This window comes from Vanessa tameamea, chromosome 18, assembly GCF_037043105.1.
Source record: "Vanessa tameamea isolate UH-Manoa-2023 chromosome 18, ilVanTame1 primary haplotype, whole genome shotgun sequence".
Lineage (NCBI taxonomy): Eukaryota > Metazoa > Arthropoda > Insecta > Lepidoptera > Nymphalidae > Vanessa > Vanessa tameamea.
This window is the reverse complement of record NC_087326.1, coordinates 8,869,661-8,895,016: the sequence shown is the minus strand read 5'-3', so window position 1 is coordinate 8,895,016 and position 25,356 is coordinate 8,869,661. Positions and strand designations below refer to the sequence as shown.

Genomic DNA, 25,356 nt, shown 5'->3' with positions numbered 1-25,356 from the left:
TACTGACAGACCCCGGAGTGGTTTTTTTATTTTATTTTTGCTATTCGCTACTGGGCTACCGACGATAATCGCTACGAGAGAAAATTGGACAAAAAAAATACGTAAAATATTTTCACTCATCAATATTCCAATGCTAGTTAAACTTCCCGGCTTAGTTAAGGTAGAAAAAGGGCGTGTCAAGCCCATTCCAATCCCTAAAGTCGCCAATTAGTACCAGCTTTTTGTGGACCCCTTCAATATTTGATAAAGATTTGGGCATATTGACGAATATGTATTCTCGGTGGTGTTTTGAATTTGAACTTAGGTATTTTTTAATATAGGCGTGACTTCATTTTATTTATTTGAAATTCTGCAATTCAAATATCCTTAAAAAATAATAAAATAAAAATGATGTAAATAAATGTATTATATTTATCATGCCTCTGTGGAAAACAAAATTGTCTTTATACTTTTGTGCCGAATTTGGGCGAAAAGAAACCTACCTAATCTTCTTTACTGCATTTCGCCTGCGCGTTCCTTTAGGAATTGAAGGATTATTCATCTCAGGTCTTGAGAGAGATACAGAATAAAATAAAGTCTAGAAAACTGTCTTACATAAATATTGAAGTACATATTTCTTGAGACGTGAATATTCGGTGCCTGATATATCTTCTGGGCTATTTGATCAATATTATAAATGCAAACTCATTTTTAATGTATTTCTTGCCAGGAGTTATTTGTTATAGAATACTTTCTGAGACACATCATTGCTTCGAATTAAAAATCACATATGAGCATTATTATACGCACATCGGCATAGACACACACACTCAGACATGTGTGTGAAATGAACTTAAATCGATTGGAAAACAAATAGTTTTGGCTTAAATCATACAGTTTGACAGACTGGCAGTATTGAGTGAGTCACGTGACACAATTTTAATGTTTAACTATTGTGTTTACAGTAGTGAAGTCAAAATGTATTTTTGACAACAAAAAATTTATACTTAATTTAATTTTTATTAAGTTTTTACGTGCATTCACATCAAGATCAGTATCTTGTACTTCCAGATCTATCTTATCTATCTGATCTCTGTAATCCTTATCAACTGCTCCTTCTTTATTTTATATATCATGTAAATAATATTCTAATTTTTATTTGCATACCACTGTACTGTGACATCTTACATCAATATGTAAAGGCGAGATCTCTTGGTACAAGTAAAATATTACATAAACGTAGACTGTAATCTCGTAAGAACTGCTAAACCTGTTTCATCCTGTGGTGGTCCACAACCCTAATATTTTTATTAAAGCTTATTTAAATAATAAGTCGTGTATGAAAGTTGGAGTTTGATTAACAAAGTACCTATTTTATAAAATAGCTTCTTCATGTGTTGCAAGGGAATTAACATTTTTGTCTGTCGCTTTCTCCCACATGTCTGGCTCTTCAGCTATTTCAGTGTTCTGAAATTATTGAAATTAACTATGGATTATTTATTATTAGCAGCCTGTAAATTTCCCACTGCTGGGCTAAGGCCTCCTCTCCCTTTGAGGAGAAGGCTTGGAACATATTCCACCACGCTGCTTCAATGCGGGTTAGTGGAATACACATGTGGCAGAATTTCGTTGAAATTAGATACATGCACGAGATGAATTATAAACACAAATTAAGCACATGTAACAAGCACAAATTCAGTGGTGCCTGCCTGGGTTTGAACCCGAAATCATCGGTTAAGATGCACGCGTTCTAACCACTGGGCCATCTCGGCTCTCTTATTATATCATTTATATATATTGTTTTTTTTTTTTTATTTCCTGCAGATTTACTCGATCTTTGTTCTAGAAGCCAGGGTGTACTATAATATCAGATTGCGAGATTCTAGATGTAAACACCGTTTTTTTTGCCGTCCGATCTGATTATAATGGTAAAATAATAAATATTGCTCTTTTGTTTGCTATGCTCTTGTACGTATCCGATATTCATGAAATTTTGCACAGTTACTGAAGACATGGTCGTAATACGATGCGAGCTGTATCGGATATTTGTATTCAGAAATATTTAGAAGTATTTAACGCATACCGTACCATAGACAGTAATAAATACAATTTACTAATTAATAAATCACCTCTTTCTTAGCAATTGGTTTTAAAGTATCCGCATATACTTTCCAGAACATGGTCACGTGATTCTTGTTCGGTCTTCGCTTCTGGAACACGTGACCTAAACCCCACGTGTCAGCTGACGTACGAGAAACTATTCCTAAAGAAAACAAGTTCGTTAATATATTGTTGAATTGAAAAAGGATGAAAAAAAACGATTAGCTTGTAAACTTTTTTTTTGTGTTTGTGGTAAACGAAACATTGTGATAATTGCCTTCGTGTATCATATGAAATAAATACTATAACCTAACCGATGTAATATATTTTGGAATATATATGGAATAATGATCATATAGCCTCGACAGTTTTGATTTTGATTTTTTTTATGATGTAGTTAGGCAGATGAGCAAATAGACCACAATAACAAATATAGACAATGGCGCTATAAGAAATATTAACCACTCCTTGGGAACCAAGACGTTATCTCCCTTGTTTCTGTTACACTGGCTCACTCAACCTTCAAACCGGAACACAACAATACTGATTAATGTTGTTTGTCGGTAGAATATCAAATGAGTGGCTAGTATCTACCCTTGCTTGCAAAAAGGCCTACCACCAAATATAATTAAATTATTAATTTACAACATACTCGCACGTAAAGATTTTACGTCATCGAAATAAGAACATATTATAGAAGAAAAATATTGTACCCAGTATATTTGCGATCGTGAGCTTGTCATACAGCTCTCTGATTAATTCGGCCTTTTTCGTATTAACTGGATAATTTTGCTGAAAAATTAAATGCTTATAATATACAAACTGAAATAGCTTATCAATTAAAATATAAATTTAAAAACCTGTGTTAAAATTTTTTTTTAGTTTAGAAAGTTTTTTTAGTTTAGATTTTGTAGTTAAACATGCCACAAAGAGTTCCTATTTCCAATACTGTTATTAATTTTTACGAATCTGTATAGTTCTTTTTTTAAACTTTAACGAAATATTAAAAAAGAAACATCACTGTCAATCTCTTCGTAAAAAATAATTAATTAAGACGGTATTTGAAAATGAATAGAAAGCATCGCAAGGTTAATGAAGATCTTAAGTACTTTAAGTATGATGAAAAAAAGTTAATTAAAATTTAAAAAAGATAAACCAGTTACAAAGTTGAAAAGTATCATAAATTAATAGGTATTTAACTTGAAATAGTTTTAAACACTTGTAATTAAATGTTTTTAAACGAAAAGCGTATCTCAGTTCGAGCGTACTTCTCTTTGAATCGTTTCTTAAATCTCCGAGATTGAACAAAATTTAAATAATTTACTTTTAAATACATTTATCATAATTACTTTTTATTGAAAATCAATTTCGTGTTTATTGAACTGGGGCGTTAGATTTAAACATTGTAAGGAAATCCAGTAAATCGATGGAATAAAGTCTAAAATCTTCACGCCCATAATTTACCTTTGGCCTAAAAGTGAAATATTTACGGACGTTACTTTAGAAATACTGGTACTTACGTAGTAAGCTACGCCACCACAGCAGAAAAGAAATTCTGCGAATACAGTTTAAAACGCCAATTTTTGAATTGATAATGAGTATCATAGACCATTCAGATCATCAACTCTTGACCAATTATATCGCGTCAAGTATATATCGTATGTTGTTTATATGGTGTTACGAGACTAGCCCTAGCCTCCATACGGTGCTACGTCATAGGATATTATAATTAATTATATCATTAATAATATCATATATTATAAATATATACAATTATTATTGTAATTAATTGATCAATAATTTGTACAACTTTAGTTAATATTATTTTATGGGATAACATTTAATACTGGCATGTAGCACTATTTCTTATTTTAAAAATGATTGAGCTGTCATAAGGAAAACAATTGGAGGATTGTGAGGGATTTTAAAAGATATATAGAGAGATTGGAGCATCATTGTAAAAAACATAATTTTATTGCCATCCCGAACTACTGAAATTACAATGGCTTTTGTCTTCTTGTAGTTGAAATAGCTGACAGCTAATGACAAGCAGCGTTTATAAGACGAAGTTCGAGAACGACATCTAACTTGTCAAATTATGATAAGGAACTTAGGTCAAAATCTGAATAACATACTGAATTACTGACATACGAATAGAGATAAATAACCCTCGTTTTGCCTTAGCTAAAAACGCCCACCAGAAGTGATAACTAATCTAATTGCTGCCGTATGCGTAAGTGAAAGGGAAGCCAGACATACTAGCGCCGTAACGCGTTACGTAACGAAGCGGTCTCATGGGAAATTATCACTTAAAAAAAGCTATTTTTAAAATCCCTCAATATGATTATTGTAATTTCATATACGCATACCAACATAGAATATTAATATAATAATAAGTATTTATTATTAAATTAATTTTGAAAATTATAAAGTCAACTTTACAAATGTTCGAAGATTTTGATGCAATTGTGATCTTACAATGACGACAGATACCTAACAGGATTGACATTAGTTTTATCTATAGTATAATGCGAAAATTTTCAAAATATACTTTATTCGAGTAGGCTTTTACAGGCACTTTTGAATCGTCATTTTACAAACTATATTAAGTGAAGCTACCACCGGTTCAGAATGTATTCTTATATACATTATGGCGTTATAGCTCTCATATAGTCCCGATGAAATAGCTGCTCGCCCCGACTGCGCTCGGCTATATTCTAGCTGTATACAAATTCTGTCATATATGATTTTTGCGAAACTAACCATTTCTGTAGCGCACGCAACGAAAGCTCTCAAAATAAATATGTTCCCCTCGTTTTTGTAAAACTTTTCATTGATAGAGTATCTATTAAAAATGTTATAAAATAAAGGTCATAATATAATGGTATATAGCCTATAGCCTTCCTCGCTAAATGGACTATCTATCGCTGATATATTTTTTTCAAATCGGACCAGTACTTCTTGAGATTAGCGCGTTCAAACAAACAAACTCTTCAGCTTTATAATATTAGCATAGATAATTAATTTGACAGGAGATGACGTATAAAATTATCTCATATTTATTATTTAAAAAAAAATCAAACTTTTCCATTGAATTAATGTCTATTTTGTTATATTATATAATTGAAAAAATGTATTGGTTCATATAATACTGTATTAAGACTTACATTAATTCGGTTTTTGCATTTATTTTATAAATCTTAAAGTTAGCTTGTGCTATAGTCGAATGCAAACGTAATTATAAACAGATACCGAGTGACTATAAAAGTTACTAACAGCTATATATTCCAGTATAGAGTTCGTCGGTACATCCTGTTTCCACATCGTAAGCCGCTTCAGAGCCTCATATATCATATCTGGATTTATCTGCATTATAATAATTTTAATTTACAAAACACTTATGAAAATGAATCCACAGTAAATAATAATGATTCAACCGATCATTGCGTATTCAAACATAAATTAGCACCACTATATGTTTCTACAAATTTATATGTTTGTGTTTATCTCTTGCTTGGTGTAGAAGAAAAATAACGTGAAAATCTCGGGATGAAAATCTGTCACGTGTATCACTCAACCCGCGTTAGTTGCTGTTCTTTGTTACAGCCTAATTTCAACGAGCCAACAAGGATAGAAGTTCGCTGTGTTAACTACTTGACTACGTGTTGGAGCCACTAGGCCACAACTTACGAATGTTTTTAGAGTGTAATTATAGACATTATAGACCCCAAAGTCGATAGCACATTGATGCGCAAAAACGAGATATTCTATCGAAGATATGGTTGGAACGAAGTCGCTTAACCTATACATAAAATACTCGATACCGACGAAGAACGTTAATAAAATTGGAGAGCGTTCAAATAAAAATTAAAAAAAATATATATATAATTATAATAAAATATTTTATTTTATAAGTTAAGAAAATAGTCTTTTCGTTATTATTTACTATAAAAATGTAAAATTAATCATAATACATTCAAACTTCGTAAGGATTAGTATGTGTTAACTAAAGTAGAACATATGTTACACAATTATAGTAGAAGTTTCACGGTGGTCGACGTCTTAAACATATTAAGGCACAGCTCGCATTCGCTTCATTTATTAAAAAGGAAAATATACATCATCTGACCACTTATTTTCGTCTATTTTACTCAACCCATAATATAATTCCGTTTTCCCACTGGGCTATCTTGGCTTCAGAATTAATTCTAAGGCTATTGGTAATTTCGTATGAAAACGAAAGTCACATTTTCTTTTATAGGCGACACCATAATCCCTCGTTGAATGCCAAGCACTAAGGAGCTATAAAACGCAGATGTTAATAAAGTACTTTTATTAAAATCGCGATTTGTACATCAACATATTTCTTCATAATTATATGAACTGTTAAATATTTTGATAAAATATTATAATTTAGGAGGGCAAAACTTACTTACTTTTAATTATATTTATTTTTAGAAAAATCAGGTTCTTTAGAAATTAGTTTAAAATTTAAAAACAATAGTGATGCTTTAGAAAACTCATTATATTATAATATTGTATCTTGGAATCTGTCGTATTACATATAGATTTTTCATTTACGTACATGAATATTTTACATCCAATATTAAAAATCAGGCTAATGTGTCTTAGTTCGTGAAAGACACATCAGCGTATGTGAGTTTTTTGATGTTTATAATATCAGTAGGATCAGCAACTAATTAAATAAGAGATGCTGTATTTATAGCGGATAATAAACTTGTGAGTGAAAAAAGTATGAATTATTTTAGATTAGATTACGGATAAGATATTTTTTGAGAAATATATTAACAGCTTACGGTCTTACGGTTGTCGGTACCCTTTTAACTACACAAATAATTAAATCTCTTGACGTGACAGTTCATAAATTTTTGTAAGAGATTGAATAAGGAAAATTTCAAAATTATATGAACATTTTGTCCTCAATTCATTTCGTAAATTGTGGACACAAAGTCTTTATGTAGGTTGTAGCGTAAGAAAAATTTTTGTAAACTTGTATGTAATTGTTTTTGAGTGCTCAATAAAAATAAGGTCTAAAGCCTTTTAGTATTAATCGTATTAAATATTGTTATAATTAACCTCGCAACATGGCATAGCTGCTCGTGGCGGATTTTCATTGGGCGAAGAATTACTTGAGACGAACAAAGGCGATAACATCATACTGCAAGATCCAGCTTGAGCACCTTCTTCATAATGACACAAGGGAAGACAATTTTTAAAATTTCATTTAAAACTGATACTTAGAAACTCTAGTAATTGGATTATTTCATTTAAAACATTTCGTTGGACGTTATCTAAGAGACATCTCGTTATTTGCTGACTGGGCTTTTGTTACTTTCCCTTAATTTTTATTATATTCAATAATTAACCAATTCGAAAAAAAAAACATTAAAATTTATATGATATAGTTTGTGTTTTAAATGTCGCTCTGTGCGTGTTAGTTTAATTTTCCAAGTTTCTTCGGTTGAATTTTGTTTCGTAAAGAATATTTGACTACTTAAAATAACAATTACGGGAAGGAAAATACGAATGTGATAAAAACGAAATTACATGTAAAAATTAAATTGTAATTATTGTAATGGTAAAAATGTTTAATATAAAGCCTTAAATTGTTGAATTAAATAAAAGATATATCTTTAATGGTAGAACTGTGTTAGGACTTTCGAGGAATGATAGCATTATTTTGTTAAATATTAGCATTAGCATTAGCAGCCTGTAAATTTCCCACTGCTGGGCTAAGGTCTCCTCTCACTTTGAGGAGAAGGTTTGTAACATATTCCACCACGCTGCTCCAATGCGGGTTGGTGTAATACACATGTGGCAGAATTTCGTTGAAATTAGACACATGCAGGTTTCCTCACGATGTTTTCCTTCACCGCCGAGCACGAGATTAATTATAAACACAAATTAATCACATGAAAATCAGTGGTGCTTGCCTGGTTTTGAACCCGATATCATCGGTTAAGATGCCATCTCGGCTCGGTAAATATAATACAAGTAAAATACCCTATAGTTTTTTCTAACCTGAGAATTTCTCTGTTTGATCCATTTTCTTATCTTTATTGCTGCTAATATGTCGGTTATATTTACGAAGATCCTGTTCATATCGATTAAACTTCTTCCATAATTCGTAATTGTACCTAATAAAATATAATCGATTTTTTGGTATCGGAAATAAAAAAGAAGTCGAGAAATTAATTTATTTAATTCAACATCACAAACAACAACAACAGAACAATACTTTTGAAGCCACTACCTTCTTAGACAACAACGATGTCCACAACGTTCACATCCAGGTGTTTGGAATCCATTCGATGACAAACGCGTGAAAATAGTCGAGACGGATATATCTCTCTCCTTCTTTTCGCCTGTGGTTTTGGACTTTCGCTTAAGTGATTTGCGCGGTTGACGTTTCGCTGGCGGACGTCCCCTTTTTTTAATCCTCCCTGCCAAACGCCTCGTGTTCTTCTTCTTCGCGTTACTTTTGACATATTTCTTTAAAATCGAACTTGTCCGTAGCTCTTGGTTAGTTCTTGCCATATCAACGTCACTTATTTCTGAATAAGTATCCGATTCTGACATGTCTCTATTTATTCTTTGGTCTCTATTATCATTATATTCATCATCTACGGAATTGTTACTCTGACTCGCTTTCTTACTTGTGGAAGGTTCGTTTGGACCGTCTTTCGTATTATCATCTTCCATGCCCAATTTTTTTCTGATGTAACTAATAATTTTGTATCGTTTTAAATAAAATTATCGACGAAAATTTCTAAAAGCGATCTGTCATAAAAATAGACAGTGATTAGTTCTTTCGTTTTTTTGTTTTATACGTCGTGTTCGAACGTTCCTAAAGAGGATACACTTCGAATCGAGCTTTAACAGTTTAGCGTAAAATATAATTTATTATGAATAGAATTCGCAAAAGAAAATAGAGTAGAGTAGACTACGTTAAGTACACCTATTACCTGGATGAATGCTCTAAGTTCAAACAAATTAACTTGAAAGGCGAGGAAAATTTAATTTATTTTCTGCTCATGAGTCTAAAATGGTGTTGCTGTTACAAAAATAGAGTTTTTGTTTCATTATGCAAATTAACCTTATAATTTCATGTACGGTAATCGTAAGGCTCTTAGATATCCCAGTGGTGGACAACAAAACTCTTCACCTCTTGAGATGAAGGTTTGGAGCTTATTCCACTACGCTGCTCGAATGCGGATTGGTGCATAAACACGTGACACATAATCTATCACACACCGAATCACGACTTAATCCTTATTTAACGAATTGGATAAGCTTAGTGTAAAATTATTTTTTAATTATATTCTTATTTTGTATCAACAGCTGTTGGTGCGGTCTCAGTAAGACTGCTCATGGAGCGAACATTCAAACAGCTGGACCCGGCGAAGCCTGGGTACCAACACGGCACACCCAGGCTGCTCCAACTGATGCGTATGGTACCGTTGAGTTTCAGGGAGGGCCGCATCCGACCAAAGCACAGGTATATTATGATTCCAATAGATATGATAAAAATGTTTTATTGAATTCAAATTTAATAACAGATTGTTATCTATATTATGACTATTTAAATAAATTATACTTATTTTGATGTCGATTAATTGAATATTTTTATGTTCAGTATGTGCGACTATCCCACGACACTCGGCCAGACTTGATAGTCCAATTGTTGACGAGAGAATGGGCTCTTGACAGACCGAAGCTTCTCATAACTATACAAGGTGGAAAAGCTAACTTCGATCTTCAGCCTAAGCTCAAGAAAGTACTCAGAAAAGGATTGCTGAAGGCTGCGAAGACTACTGGAGCTTGGATATTTACAGGAGGGACCAATACAGGTATATTTATACGATGATAACTTTTGAAAATAATCTTTATTAATAAATGAAGAGAAGGTTATTATATTTCCTAAAAAAAAAACTGACTAAACCAATATAGATAAAATTTACATAAGAAGATGAAGCGTCTTTTGGAGAAGGTTTTATTGTTTAATACATGACAGACAACGTCTGCCGACAGTTTTATTCGATAATAATCATAAATTACTACTTGTAATTTTTATACAGCTGTAGATTTTTTTGTTTGTTTGAACGATCTTTATCTAGATAACCAATGCTTTAGACTATATAAGGATAAGCTAAAACTCACGGGGGCGGAGCAGAAATGTATGTGCTAGTTTTAAGAATTTCTGTTCCGGTTAATAATAATCTTGAAAAATTTATCTTACAAATATAATGGATGTTTGTTACTCAATCGCGCCCTAGCGGTTTAACGGATCTGTATAAAATTTGGCACAGAAATAGACTGTAGTCTGGAATAGTGGCAAATTTTTATCGCTAATATCTGGCTTAACCACCTCCCCCTTCTCCTCAAACGTAGCATAATTGCCCGCGATAAGTTTACCAATAACGTTTATTCAAATATTCTGGCAAACTATGTTCGTATTTAGGGAACGAATGTACTCAAATGTATGCGGGTCAAACGAACATACGATAGGATACTTAGTATATAGTTCATGGTTTCATAATTATATCTCAAATATTCCAATAGTATAAGAAGTGAAGATTTCAAATCCAAAATATAACATTTTCACGAACACCACTGATTATCTTGATCTAGAAAAATGATGTCAAGACAATTCAAGCTTAAATTTGAATTTGAAATTTATCTTCTATTGGTTTGATTGGTTTTACGTTGAATTTTTTTTTTTTAATGAAATACACTTAACAAACATATTTTAATTTGCATTTTTTTGCTGTCTATACTCTTAAGTTGTCTCACGCACACTAAGAAATCTTGTAGGCACAAGCGTCACTTACACATGCTAATGCACGCACAATTCGTGAGTGAATTAATCTATAATATTTGTTGCATAGATAAACTCTCAATGAATATATGTTACGCTACTTTGTTCAACAAGTAATAGTTTCTACTTAAAAAAATAATTTCCTGTTAAGGAGTCAAAATGTAATCACTTCTTTTATCAGGCAAACTTGGCGCTTGAAACGCTGAACAGTGCCAAGTTTTATATCTTCGTTTTCGTATGCTGCGAGTCGCCAAGCTTAATTAACGATTAATGTAGCTGTCTTTTTCGTAATGAGTATTCTAGCATTATATTCTATATGGTGATGTCCTCCTGAAGGTTTTCGGTCGCTGTGAAAATTAACTCAGAAATTGTGCACTCTTGTGCACTACGTGTGCACAAACCAAACAAGTCTACTCTATATTTTCACATTATTTTTACTAATTATAAACGACTTCGGTTTGGTGGCCAATCTCATTGGAGACCAGCCTTACGCAGGACATATTGTCGTGCAAAATCCAGGTGCGCTCTCTATTGATCCGTGACGAGAGATGAACAGAGAGAGATGAGAGAGAGTTCAGAGAATTCAGATGCAGGAGCAACGCCTTTATGTGATTTCCGAGGCAAAGTGTACACACTTCCAAATTCCCACTTATCCAAAAATCCATAAACTTTTATTGGCCTCACCTGTGGTTTTAACCCTGAACCTCAGGATCTGTGGCCTTACATATCAACGAGGCGGTCATTATTACATTCATTATAAAAAACCGATGGAAAGGGAATCAATCTGATTGTAAATAATATTTGTCGATGGTTGGAAATGTAAATACAGTCAGTTTCTAAACTCTGGAGTACTTTTTCTTTCTTGAAAGATTAAAAAGAGGACCTTGGCGTCAGCAATATTAGAAAAAATTCTAAAGGGTTTTAGACTTATTCTGTTATGCTGGTCTACTGCGGCCTTTACCTCCAAGCAACGAGATGGTTCGTAGTTCTACGTGCTAACTTAATTCAATTCACGACCTTTATCAGACCAATGACAACAATAGCCCAGTCTATTCTTAATTGACTTATCCACGTATAAATAGAAATTATTAATACGCGAAACGATTTAATAAAATGGAAACAGAATTAATAATAGAGTATTACATTAAAGTATATGCGTGTTTTATTCATTTCTGAATACTAAAAAAATACAAATCACTCTAAATCGAATGTCGTCATAGATATAACAAAGTCGCAGAATCATCGATCACAGCGTAACATTCACAGTAAATTTATCGTGCCATTAATCACCGTCGTACGATAAAATTTTAACGATAAAAAAAATTAAAAATTTCAACTCGTCGTGGGTAAGTGCTGCTTAAGGGGCACTTTTTTAATAAAAGCATCCATCAATAGCATCATGAGCGGATGGCCCAGTGGTTAGAACGCGTGCATCTTAACCGATGATTACGGGTTCAAACCCAGGCAAGCACCACTGAATTTTCATGTGCTTAATCTGTGTTTATAATTCATCTCGTGCTCGGCGGTCAAGGAAAACATCGCGAGGAAACCTGCATGTGTCTAATTTCAACGAAAATTCTGCGACATGTGTATCCACCAACCCGCATTGGAGCAGCGTGGTAGAATATGCTCCAAACCTTCTCCTCAAAGGAAGAGGTTAGCACAGCAGTGGGAAATTTACAGGCTGTTAATGTAATAACATCAGATCTTCGTGAATCATTAACTTAGTATAATAGTCTAAAACCGCCTGACCCTAGGAGACATTTAAAACTTGGCTTTAAAAAAGATATGGGCAAATGAATGAAGTTACTGCGCTGTTACTTAAAGTCCTCTATAATTTTAACAGGTGTGACGCGTCAAGTTGGAGACGCGCTACAGTTGGAGCGTTCTCAACGAGCGGGTCGAGTCGTCAGTATAGGAATAGCACCATGGGGCATCGTGGAGGGCGCCAACGAGCTCATAGGAAAGGGTCGGGACGCGCCATATCATGCGATAGCGTCGCCAAGGTAAATGTTTCAGATATCTTACCATATTTATTATATGTAACACTTATTACGCTGTAGGGCTTTCGAATATGACTCCAGCTTCGCTCCAACTCCAAGTCGATACACTTTTCCTGTGAAAACGATAATCGATTCCTATTTAAAAAAACATGCGGACGTTCTTATATTTGTTACGAAATAAGTTAAAAATTCATATATTCTATATTAATATGCTTGCGTATTAATTAATGTGAAGATTTTTTTTTTAAGTCTTCTATATGGTTATAACAAAATGTTTATATTTTCCTTTTGGGTTGGTAAATAAAAACTGTTTTTTTTTACAGTGAATTAATATGTACGTGTTTATGATATTTGAAAAATTCCATTGTGATAACAAAATATTTACATACATACCTATGAATTAAGAAAACAAAATTTTAAGGCTACATTTTATATCTTTAAATATTAATTATATTTGACATTTGGTAATTTGATAGAGAAAACTTTCGAAAAGCGTTTGTATATTTAATTATGTTCATTGCATATATGTATGATATAAATATGTCTATGTACGTACATTGATAGATCTAGGCTTAAAGGGTGCATCGACCAAAAACAATTTTCTAATATGATTTTTTTGTATTTAAAAAAAAACATGTAAGCAAAGGCACAAAACATAAACTCAAAACATACAAAAAAAACACAAATTGAAGTAAGTTCTCCGCAGCAACGCTTGATACTTAACCATTTTTAACTTCCAATATTTATTTATTTTCTTTATTTAAAATTATGATGTTTTATTTACTATAAAACGAAAGTATACTAGCACTCTACACAAATAAGGTTTTTATATTATTTTTTGACGAGAGATCTCTAACCGATACGGGGATTCCAGCCTATATCACCTAATTTGTAATCCGGCCCTGAGTAAATCTCATACGAAAATATATTGATTATAAAAATAGATTTAATGACGTCATACAAAGGAGTAATTAAAGTTAATACGAAATATAAAACAATTATCAGATAAATTGTTGAAATATTGTTTGATGAGAATTTCTTCATTGATAATGTATTTTCATTAAAATGAAGTGCAATTGCTAGTTATCTAGAGTACCGACAGGTGCGTTCAATTAAACCACAAGGCAATTTCGTGTAGCACATTGATACAGCTCTCGTTTTGGTTGTTAAAGAGATTAAATTCGAAAACGTAAAACGCCAAACGAATACATAATACTTTTTAAAAAAATATTATATATAAATTTGAACGTTTTAACTAGTTTTAATTGCAAAATTACGCTTATTTGGACACAACTTCATCAAACTCTATATATATAAATCTTGTCCGCGTGGAATGGTGGCACGAATGCCAGCAGCATTTCCCCGTTGGATCGCAATTCCGATCCTCTGGGCTAAAAACGAACCAGCCCTCCTGTCACCAGGGGAGGCAATAAGGCGAGATGTTACTAAATTTCATGTGCTTAATTTATGTTTATAATTCATCTCGTGATCGACGGTGAAGGAAAACATCGTCAGGAAACCTGCATGTGTCTAATTTCAACTAAATTCAATTCACATGTGTATCCACCAACCCGCATTGGAACAGCGTGGTGGAATATGCTCCAAACCTTCTCCTCAAAGGGAGAGGAGGCCTTAGCCCAGCAGTGGGAAATAACAGGCTGCTAATGTAAGATTAGAAGACTTAATGAGATGTAGTCAGTTTTTGTTTCGGTAATTTTTTTTCTTTTCAGAGCTCGTTTCAAAACGATTCGAAGCGATCGTAAATATTTAAGATTTCATCTTCGCAAGTCGATCGAGTGCGCTGAGTTCACATACTTTGTAAGACTGGTTGCAACTAATGACTACATATTTCACTTGACTACTTTACTGAACTCAACTTTGGAAATGATTCGTTTCTTATATCGTATGTATGTTTTCGTATATACTTTCAAAAGTACTTAAAGAATATTTTTAAATATACTTATACCTTGTTCAAGTTAGCTTGATCTTTTTGACAGACGGGCTAGTGATGAGAAACAGAAAATATAACATATATAACAGTCGATGGAACGATGGAATGTTTAATTCAAATTAGAAATCAATTTTTTTTTAATTGTTTTTCTAAAAAGATTTATACCAGCTAAAGAGAGCTAAATGGATCCCCGTTCGTAACAATAAATAACTTGGATGACATACGTATATTCAATGATATCCTGGCCTCTAAACTAGGATGATCCTTACATTGTATATTATATTACTATAACTACATAAGAACGTGATTATTTTATTAATTATTAAAAAAAATAAAAGAAATGATGGAGAGATATAAAATAGTAAAACAAACACATGAATGACGACCTTCGTGGTCGAGTAGTGTGTACACCGGTTTTCATGGGTTCGCCAATCCGGTTCGATTCCCGGCCGAGTCGATGTAGAAAAAGTTCATTAGTCTTCTATGTTGCCTTAGGTCTGGGTGTATGTGATACCGTCGTTACTTCTGATTTTCCATATCACAAGTGCTTTAGCTACTTACATTGGGATCAGAGTAATGTATGTGATGTTGTCCGATATTTATTATTTATTTATTATTATAACTATATAATAGTGTCTTGTTTATAAATAATAATTTATAAATTAAAAAATAGAGTAAAGCGATTATTGTGGTGGTTATGTACGTATATATTAGTTTAATTATACTTTCTTTAAGAATTTTCCCCTATTTGGCACATCAAAGTCTAAGTCGTGCTCGGCTGAAGTTCATTGGTTAAAGTTCGTATGTAACGTGTATCCTCTAAGCCAGGGTAGGCGAATCTTTATACATCAACGTGCTATTTTTTCTAAAGAATGTTTAACGGGTTGACGTGCCATCGAATAATTTTGAATTTCTGATTATGAAAATAACAATAATAAATACTATCAAAACTCTTTATTAAATAAAATAAACAATAAAGGTACATTTTGGAATGTTTTTAAAAACATGCATAAATTAAATTACTGTAAAATTAGTGCGACTTCTGTTGATGCAGGTTAGATGACAAATAATTTATGTTAGAGTTGTAAGATGTTACTTTTAGCAAAATGCATACTGAACTGGATTCATCTATTAAACGGTTTCTAACCGAGTTTTTAATGTTATTCATCTTTGAAAAAAATTACTTGCTGGCATAGATGAAAACATTGTTATAATAGCATGAGTAACCCACTCCATGTTTATAGAATTTTGTTATTAGCATTTTTACTTAAATTACTTATCAATCTTTCGGTTTCAATTAATTCCAACTCTTTTCTTGTTTTAATCAATTTTTGAATCCATATTGAACTAGATTGGAAATCAATCAGCTGCAATTCAAATTCTTCAATATCCAACCAATCGAACTGCAACCATAAAATACTTAACACATTTTTTACACATATTTTATGATCGGCGACGTGCCCAAAATATTGTGTCGCGTGCCACCAATGGCACGCATGCCAGTGGTTCGCCTACCCTGCCCTAAGCTATCTCGGCTCGTTACCAGCTATCATCTGGAATCGATTAAAATAAAACACGAACGATATTCATACAGTCTTTATATTCTATTAACATTGTCATGTAATTATTTTTAGACGTTAATCATTTATTTTATTGCGTCTATTACCTAATACGTACAAAGTGAAAACAAATTAAAAATTAACAATAAAATCAATTATGGACATGGAAGTTAAACTATATATATTAAACGTAATATATAAATAAAAATCTACTTCTCTATCAATCGTAGTTGAAATCTATAGAATATAATTTATGAAATTTACAATATATAACGAAAGTTTGAAGTATATATGTACGAGTAGATTATAACACGTCCTGTTTAAACGGGTCCGGCGTTGCAATAACAGTGGTAGAGTTGAGACCATTCATTTGCGCCTGGTACAAAACGTCGTTAATCAACTTCTCTGCTAATATCCTCATGTTCGAAGGCAGACCGCGTAGTTTCGCTGCAACATTTATGCCTAAAAGTAAACAAATTTTTTCTATTATGTTACTGTAAAAGCTCGAACTACGGTAAATCTTAAGATTTTCCAGTAAAACCTAAGATTTACCGATTATGAATGGTGAATGTCCATAAAACTTTGGGATTCGAATTTTTACCATCATTCACTTGGTAAATCTTAGGATTTACATGTTCGGTTAGGTTAGGTTGGAATGGTAAAAGTCCGAAAAAGTCGTCCCTCTATAATAAATACTTACATTTACCAACTCATATCAATAAATCTTAGGTTTTACAGAAAAATCTTAAGATTTACCTTAGTTCGAGCTTTTACAGTAACATACATATATACTCTATTCCAACCATAACAGGGAAAAAATAAACAACACTTGACAGCAAATTGAAGCGATGTAATTGGTTGCTAGATCTTAATTAATCTATGATATTCACTATGGATTTGCGAAAAAATTGCGTTTTGGACGTCGACGAAACTGTTATCGAAATTTTGGAAGTAAAATTAAAGTGGAAAAAAGTAGTTAAGTGTATTAGTGTTGTATTTTTATAAATAAAGATATATTGATCATAAACTCTTGGCAGTGCACAATATAGCTGATTTATTAGTAAATCGCATGGAATACGTAAATCTAAGGTTTGATTATCTCTTTTCATACTTCCATTGGAATAGGCTATTTATATTTTAAATATAATCTTTATTCGCTCATGTATCCTTCGTTAGCTCGGTAGTTCATCATCGTTTACTTATGCATTCTCACGGAGAACAAACGGTATTAGGTAGGAAATATGAAACGTGATGGGAAAATTTTTCAACGTGAAAACTACCGTGTAATTTTAAAGATAGATTACGATGGAGTGAAACGAAAAGTATTAATTGAATGCTAGTTTTTTAATTACTAACATATTTAAAATATAATTCTTTTCATAATTCATTTATATCATATTAATCTGTCTGATTGTTCTAAATTTGAATTTTTATTTTTTTGTTACGGATGGACGTTCACATATTTTGAAGAGATCATGTCTATGTGTGTGTTTGTATGTGTGCGAGTGAAGGATATATATATAAATTAACAGCCCGTAAATGTTAAAGATATAAATTTTGACATACACCACCACTCTACTTTACTGCAGATTGGTTATATCTAACTTGCATGCTTGAACAAGATATTTCAAAAAATATAAATCGAAATATACTTTATTAAATTTACAAGCAGATTTAGTCGTCATTTTATAAAATAGTTATTAAATGTAAAATTAGCAACCGTTCGGAATGTAGATTCTACAGAGAATGTTTAGCAATAAACTCAGTTACTTTCAGTAGTAAGTAGCTTCGCTAGCAAGTACGGGATGAATTATAATGACAAATACGAGTATGTACATATAATCGTATAACTCTGATGTGCTCTCCTGGCTTAAATTCGTGACTTTTTCAAGCTCCATTGTTCATTGTATTTCAATTTAAGGGGATTTTGGCCCACCATCCGTAGACATTGGCGCCGTAAGAAAATATTAACCATTATTTAAAACTCCAATGCGCCAACCTTGGGAACTAAGATGTTAAGTACCTTGTGCCTGTAGTTAAACTAACTCACTCAGCCTTCAAACCAGAATACCGAGTATTTCTGTACTGCCTATAGAAATTTGTGGTGCCTATCCAGACGGGATTCCACAAAGCCGTATAACCAAATATCAACTCTTAAGTATTTTAAGTACGTATTAACACAAACAAGGATAATTAATGTTATTATTAAAAACATACACCGAGAAATTATAGGCTTTATTAATTTCAAGCCCCGTTGGTCGAAATGAGAATTTAAACGATGATAAACATCTAAAGAGCCCTTAATCCAAGAGCTTGTTGACATCATAAACGTTAAATCTCGTAATCCGCTTTGATAAAAATTTTCAATCGAAACAATTCTGATTACGGCTTGTCAATTGCCAGTTAAAGCAGTTGCGATGTTTTGATACTGGATTTGTATCATTTCTATTCATTTATACAACATTTATGATTCAAATTTTTAGTGTTCTTACTTATAATAACTTTTGTTTGGATGAATATAACGGTAATACTCTGTCTCCTTCTTTCAAATGTCAATTCAGTAATGGTAGGTGAGATAAATAACTGTTTCACTGAACAACTGCTAATCAACGTTTATAACAAAGGTTGTAAGGAGAAGCATTACAATTACTTATTGCCTGAATAAATACTTTTTGGATTGTTTTTTTTTTCAATAAATTTTGGTCACTGTTTATTTATTTTTGTATTTGATACGTTCTAGATACGATCGTACCATTCCCATTAAAAATGTAATGAATTTTAGATGAGAACACAATTTATAATATAAATAGCCCGCTTATATCCCACTGCTGGGCAAAGATGGTTTCGCTTGTGATGGTTAAGAGGTTACTGTTGCTATAGGCGCCAGTATGGATTGGTATTGATACCGAAGTCAGAATAAAGATCGACGTCTAGAGAGCAAATAAATTGCAATAAAAGTTATATTTACACACAAATGTTTACAATGCTTCAGGGCGTACAACTTGCTCAAGTTTCGATCATATTTATAAAGTACATAGAACATATTAGCTTAGCCTCTATTTAATTTATACTAATATTATAAATGAGAAAGTGACTCTGTCTGTCTGAATTTAATTAAATTTCATATGAAGTAACTACTAACTACTAGTATAATATATATAAACTCATTATACTTTAGTTTGAATGTGTGTGTGCTTTTATACATAATAATTTTTATTATTATAAGTACTCGTATATATAGATAGTTTTTCTATATACCTTATTATATGTTTATTGGGGAAATATTTCTCGCATATATATTCTCAAGTTGTTTTTTTGTGATATACCTGATGTTATGTGGTCACGCTCATAAACATTGGCGCTGTAGGAAATATTCCCCATTGTTCATTGCGTATGCGCCTTGATAGCTAATATGTTATGTCCCTTGTGTCCATAGTTACACTGGCTCACTCATCCTTCAAACCGGAACATAACAGTCCTCAGTATTGTTGGTTGGCGGTAGGATATCTGATAAGTGATTGGTACTATACAGGCGGGTTTGTACAAAGCCCTACCTCCACGAAATTGCATTGTTCACAATAAGACCCTCTCTTAATACAGCTCTTTAAGTGCTGAAAATTTTATAACGTTGTTTTTTTTATTTCATTTTATTTAAAATAAAGTGTTTTATTATTATTATTATTATTAAATATATTTAATTTCACTTGAAATGCAAACATATCTATTAAACATCAGATGGCCTATTGGATCACGACTAATGAACTAAATAAATAACCAATCCTGATTAATTGTTTTCCAATTGTGTCTAAACTCACCAATCGCGTCGTATTCGTCATCAACCTCCGTGCAATGCCTTTTAGATTTATCCTCTTCGAATGCAAACTGTTTCGGAATGGGCGAAACATTGCCGCCTTCCATCAAGTTTGTGGTCACTGTGTAATCAGAATAGTTCACTATCGGCGGCTGGAACGTTTCATCCGATTCCCTTGTTTCGTTTTCATCTTCTGATTCCTAGAAAGCAATAGTATTAAAGTTGTTTTATTTTGGAAATGTTAATTTTATCAGCCAAAGTTATGAGAATGAAAGGATCGCCTAGTCGCTATTGTTTGTTATATTGAATACCAGCTACCTGTCCTAACTTCACACGGTCACAATAAGGGTGAACATATGATTTTTAGATTGAAGAACGACTTGGTGGTAGGGCTTTGTGCAAGCCAGTCTGGGTAGGTACCACCCACTCATCAGGTATTCTACCGCCAAACAGCAGTACTCAGTATTGTTGTGTTCCGGTTTGAAGAGCGAGTGAGCCAATATAACTACAGACACAAAAGACGTAACATCTTAGTAGTTGGTGGCTCATTGGTGATGTAAGGAATGGTTAATATTTCTTACAGCGTCATTGTCTATGGGCGCTGGTGACCACTTACCATCAGGTGGCCCATTTGACCGTCCGCCTACCGGTATCATACAAAAAAAGAAAAAGATAATTTATTCTGTTAGGAAATTTGAAGTTCTCATAATAACATAACATAATCAGCCTGTAAATTTCCCACTGCTGGGCTAAGGCCTCCTCTCCCGTTGAGGAGAAGGTATGGAGTCATTTTTTGTCATTGCTTACAATCTTTACATAGTATAGAACAAAGTCTCTTCCCGCCGTCTATACGCTTAGATCTTCTAAAGTACGCAACGCTGATTCAAGATAAAGGTTTATATGTATATTATACATTCATACTGTAATAGTGAAAATCTGAGAACTTCAGACTGACTTCAACTGAGCCGAGATGGCCCAGTGGTTAGAACGTGTACATCTTAACCGATGATTGCGGGTTCAAACCCAGGCAAGCACCACCGAATTTTCATGTGCTTAATTTGAGTTCATAATTCTGCGGTGAAGGAAAAACATCGTTAGGAAACCTGTATGTGTCTAATTTCAACGAAATTCTGCCACATGTGAATCCACCAACCCTCATTGGAGCAGCGTGGTGGAATATGCTCCTAACCTTCTCCTCAAAGGGAGAGGAGGTCTTAGCCCAACAGTGGGAAATTTATAGGCTGCACATATGGATTGTCAGAGTGTGGGTATCGAGAGTGCACCTGTGTTTTCTTACACACTCGTGTACTACAATATGTCCTGTTTATTTAACGACGGCTATTCTCAATTGAGATTAGCCGTCGTGACTGATATCGGTCAGGGCATCACCATTAATATCATTTTATATCCTATGCAATATTATCCTTAAGAATATTTATGTATTAGCCCAATTTTTAATTAGTTTAAAGAAACGACATTCTACTTTTAAAAAGGTTTAATAATATATTTTTTTAGGTTTTTATTTCTCATTTTCGCATTGAACACAAATCAACAGGACCGGAGAACTAGATGAACAAAGCATACTAAATTCATATCGAAGTTTCTTTTGTGATAAAGAAATTATGCTTTCAATATGCGCACGCGATAAACCCGTACAAATCTAATAAATTTAGAAACGATATTATACCTATAAAAAATTCTAAACGAAATGATTATAACACTATTGCTGAAATTAAGCGTTTTGTATGTAAAACCTATCAACATATAGATTGCTTTTTTATACCGCGAAACTGAAAGCAATTTTGCTCGAGATTTTGCGACACGAAACGCTTTTATGATTTATCTAAAAATTAATGACCCGCGTGAGTTTAACGGATATTGAAAATGAGATTATCTTAATACGAACATTTTTAATAGTTGTAAAAATTTTCAATGACGAGCCTCTTGTGTAATTTAGTAAACACGTCGTCGTGCGTTCAGTATATAAATATCATATGTGAACTGCGAAAATATTCGTAACGTATTTCAATATTTATAATGGAAACGATATTAAACTAGTATCATTCATACGGTGTCGAGTTTTATTTTTATTTATTTAGCTCACGGCCCTTGGTGATAAGTTGCCCCCTTCTTGACAACTGGCTGCGCACAAACTATTAAGCCAGTCCTTACTCTATAGATAATGGGTTAACGATGAAATCTACAAAGCTATATTTTATGTCAATAAGCGGATAGGGCTATGGGTCACCTCCGTCCATAGCTACATTGTTGCTGTAGGAAATATCAATTCCTTAAGTCGACAATGTGCCGCCATCCTTAGGAACACAACAGTATTACTTTTTGGCGGAAAAATGTCAGATGTGTGGTACCAACCCAAACGGGCTTGCACAAAGCCCTACCACCAAGATATTTCTTCCTTCTCGTTTCTGTATCACGTAGAATATCTGCAATGATACCGGCTCACTCTAATAAAAAATATATTTTCACTAAAATATATTCGGATGGAATCTGTTGTAAACGAGGTATATAAGCATATTGTGTGGCAAACTCGAAGCAAAATTTGCTCAGTTACGACTTGTAATTTAAAAAAAAAAGGTCACCCTGCTTTAGCATCAGCATGCAGCATATTCGATTTAAATAATGATAACTTGTATTTTTCTCACCGAAGACATTATAAGTGTGTTGGGGAATTTATTACTAGCCTTATCAGTCATCTAAATTAAACGGAGGATATGCTCATTGCTGTTTCGATAAAGATTCTAAATCGACAATAATAATATACAGATTACCAACACCGAATTATCTATCACATAGAATAGATACAAATAGATAATATTATGTGTTATATCTATTTGAAAATAAATATTTTATTAGCTACTAGTATATGACATTTACAATATAATATAAATCTATATATTTATATTATAAAGTAACTCTCCCTGTCTGTCTGGTCACGCCTAAACCATTGAATATAATTTGATGAAATGTTATGTGAAGCAAGGACATATGCTTTTTTATACCTTAAACCTATGACCTAATACGACTAAGCCGCGATCGAAAACTACTAACTATATGAATATATCGTAATGCATCAATAATAAGAAAAACGAAGAAAGCCTTTTGTTTTTAATTTTATGAAGTCGGTTAAAGGACGAGCGTATGGGTTAAACAACAATCTCTTCCCACCTTTGATCGATCAATCAAACATCGGAATATAAATCTATCACTGTTATTGCACTTGGGTGGCAGTATCAGACCCATAGCTAACATCGCCGATACAATCCCAGCCGCAGGATGTATGGTCGTTTTTATTTATTACTACTTCAGAGTCTTGTACATGCTGACGGTCTTATCACCTGATGGCAAGATGGTAAGAGACCCATATCACCTATAGACGTTGGCGCTGTAATATATATATTAACCATTCCTTACATCGCCACCAACCTCGGTAACCAAGATCTTATATCCCTTGTGCCTATATGCTTGCTCACTCACCCTTCAAACCGGAACACAACAATGCTATTGTCGTGTAATCGGTCCACCGTGTAATATCGTGTAATTTAATCAACTATGTAGCTAACGCTGCATAAAGTTGATCATTCGATATATTTTATAAGCTCACGACGTTAAAGCGAAATTATATGTTCGAAGTAATTGTTTAATAACGGTAATTGTTCCAGATCAAAGCTAGCTGTTCTGAATAACCGGCATGCTTACTTCCTACTCGTAGACAACGGCTCCGTCGGTCGGTACGGCGCTGAAATTGTTTTGCGACGGAAGTTGGAGAAGTACATTGCGGCACAAAAGTTGCACCCTTGTGAGTATATAATATTAGTTTTAATCTAAGTCTAAAAATGATATTAAAGATTTTTACCGAAATTACTGGGTCAGGTGATTCTTGCTTTTCTTTTATGTTGCTCTCTTCTTCGCCGAATACGAACGAAAGCATATCATAGTACCACAGGTGAGGTGTATAAACCTCATCCGGGCTCGTCGCCTGTAACCGACTGTCTTGTATCTTTTTATACTCCCGTCGCACACACGCCCGTAGACTCTCGATTTTTCTCAAAACATGGACTCTGGTAGCCGATGAATCGTATTTCTGTACCAACTCAGTCAATTTCGTTACAGCATCGTGTCGTTTCTTCTTATGTTTATACGTGAGACATTTCCTATCCCATAAACAGTTTAATTCTCTGTACATCAAGATGAATTTCTTTAGCAATTTACGCGGGAATACGACGTTGCTGCTCTGCGCCATTTCGTTGCGTACGGCGAGCGGCGCGTCGCGCAGGTCACTGGACGTGTTGGGCGTCCCCCCCGTCTCTACCCGCCGGGCTCCCTTTCTCGCTGTGCGATGTATTCCTTGCCAACATTATACCGGTCTCGCTCGATTCAATGCTCGTAATTTCTATACGCTTTGATCTCGAGTCGAGGCGCTCATTTTGTTTGTTCATACTTTCCATTACATTTCTCGTCAGAGTTTTTTTGTGAAAGACTTAAAAGATTGAATCGATATTGTTAGCTTATGTTATAAAATGCTGTATTTTTTCTAGTTTACTAAGATTCAAAATTAATTTATATGAAATTAAATCACATATCGCTTTCAATAAATTTGTCCAATAGACGCGATTTATCAGCGAATAAGTTGCATTATGATAAAAACAGTATTTAAAAAAAAAACCAAGCTTGAATCGAGTCAGGCTTGATATTTCATATCCATGTATTAATGCAAATATATTTATAAATACAATTACAAATTTAATTTTACTTTGGTTAAAGAATTTCCTGTTGTCAAAATAATAAATCTTGTACCTAGTACAATATTTCGCATTACGCGCTGCAGTATAAATAAATTAATAAATTGTACGTTATTGGAATCTTTTTAAAGAACGGGGATTAAAACGAGACTATCATAAAGCTTGCATGTATTTAGAGTCAATCACTTTACTTGGAGGTAGGGCTTTGTGCAAGCCCGAATGGATAGGTACCACCCACTCATCAAATATTCTACCGCAACAGTATTTTTGTGTTCCGGTTTGAAGGGTGTGTGAGCCAGGATAACTACAGGCACAAGAGACATAACATCTTGGTTCCCAAGGTTGATGACGTAT

The 25,356-nt window shown here is 33.3% G+C and overlaps 3 protein-coding genes and 1 long non-coding RNA gene across 12 annotated transcripts in view; 1 reads left to right on the top strand and 3 right to left on the bottom strand.

The window, feature by feature from the left end:
- The window catches only part of Trpm (Transient receptor potential cation channel, subfamily M), a 265,036-nt gene that overhangs the window by 191,471 nt on the left and 48,209 nt on the right, over positions 1-25,356 (top strand). For all 9 annotated transcript variants that reach the window (XM_064217803.1, XM_064217804.1, XM_026635934.2 and 6 more), the window contains 4 exons: positions 9,442-9,598; positions 9,737-9,950; positions 12,765-12,924; positions 23,923-24,059. In XM_064217803.1, coding sequence (XP_064073873.1) covers positions 9,442-9,598; positions 9,737-9,950; positions 12,765-12,924; positions 23,923-24,059 — 668 coding nt within the window. The remainder of the gene's footprint in view (positions 1-9,441; positions 9,599-9,736; positions 9,951-12,764; positions 12,925-23,922; positions 24,060-25,356) is intronic.
- Positions 1,354-8,905, bottom strand: LOC135193794 (uncharacterized). Its single transcript, XM_064217782.1, has 7 exons — positions 8,354-8,905; positions 8,122-8,237; positions 7,260-7,330; positions 5,356-5,445; positions 2,793-2,871; positions 2,109-2,242; positions 1,354-1,446 (listed from the first exon to the last, which is right to left on the bottom strand). The coding sequence occupies exons 1-7, from the start codon at positions 8,800-8,802 to the stop codon at positions 1,354-1,356; spliced, it is 1,032 nt and encodes a 343-aa protein (XP_064073852.1). The 5' UTR covers positions 8,803-8,905.
- Positions 6,270-7,220, bottom strand: LOC135193803 (uncharacterized). Its single transcript, XR_010309436.1, has 2 exons — positions 7,177-7,220; positions 6,270-6,381 (listed from the first exon to the last, which is right to left on the bottom strand). It is a non-coding gene; the product is annotated as an uncharacterized LOC135193803 (long non-coding RNA).
- On the bottom strand, positions 16,707-24,530 carry LOC113397773 (uncharacterized). Its single transcript, XM_026636231.2, has 3 exons — positions 24,117-24,530; positions 20,247-20,442; positions 16,707-16,893 (listed from the first exon to the last, which is right to left on the bottom strand). The coding sequence occupies exons 1-3, from the start codon at positions 24,501-24,503 to the stop codon at positions 16,736-16,738; spliced, it is 741 nt and encodes a 246-aa protein (XP_026492016.1). The 5' UTR covers positions 24,504-24,530; the 3' UTR covers positions 16,707-16,735.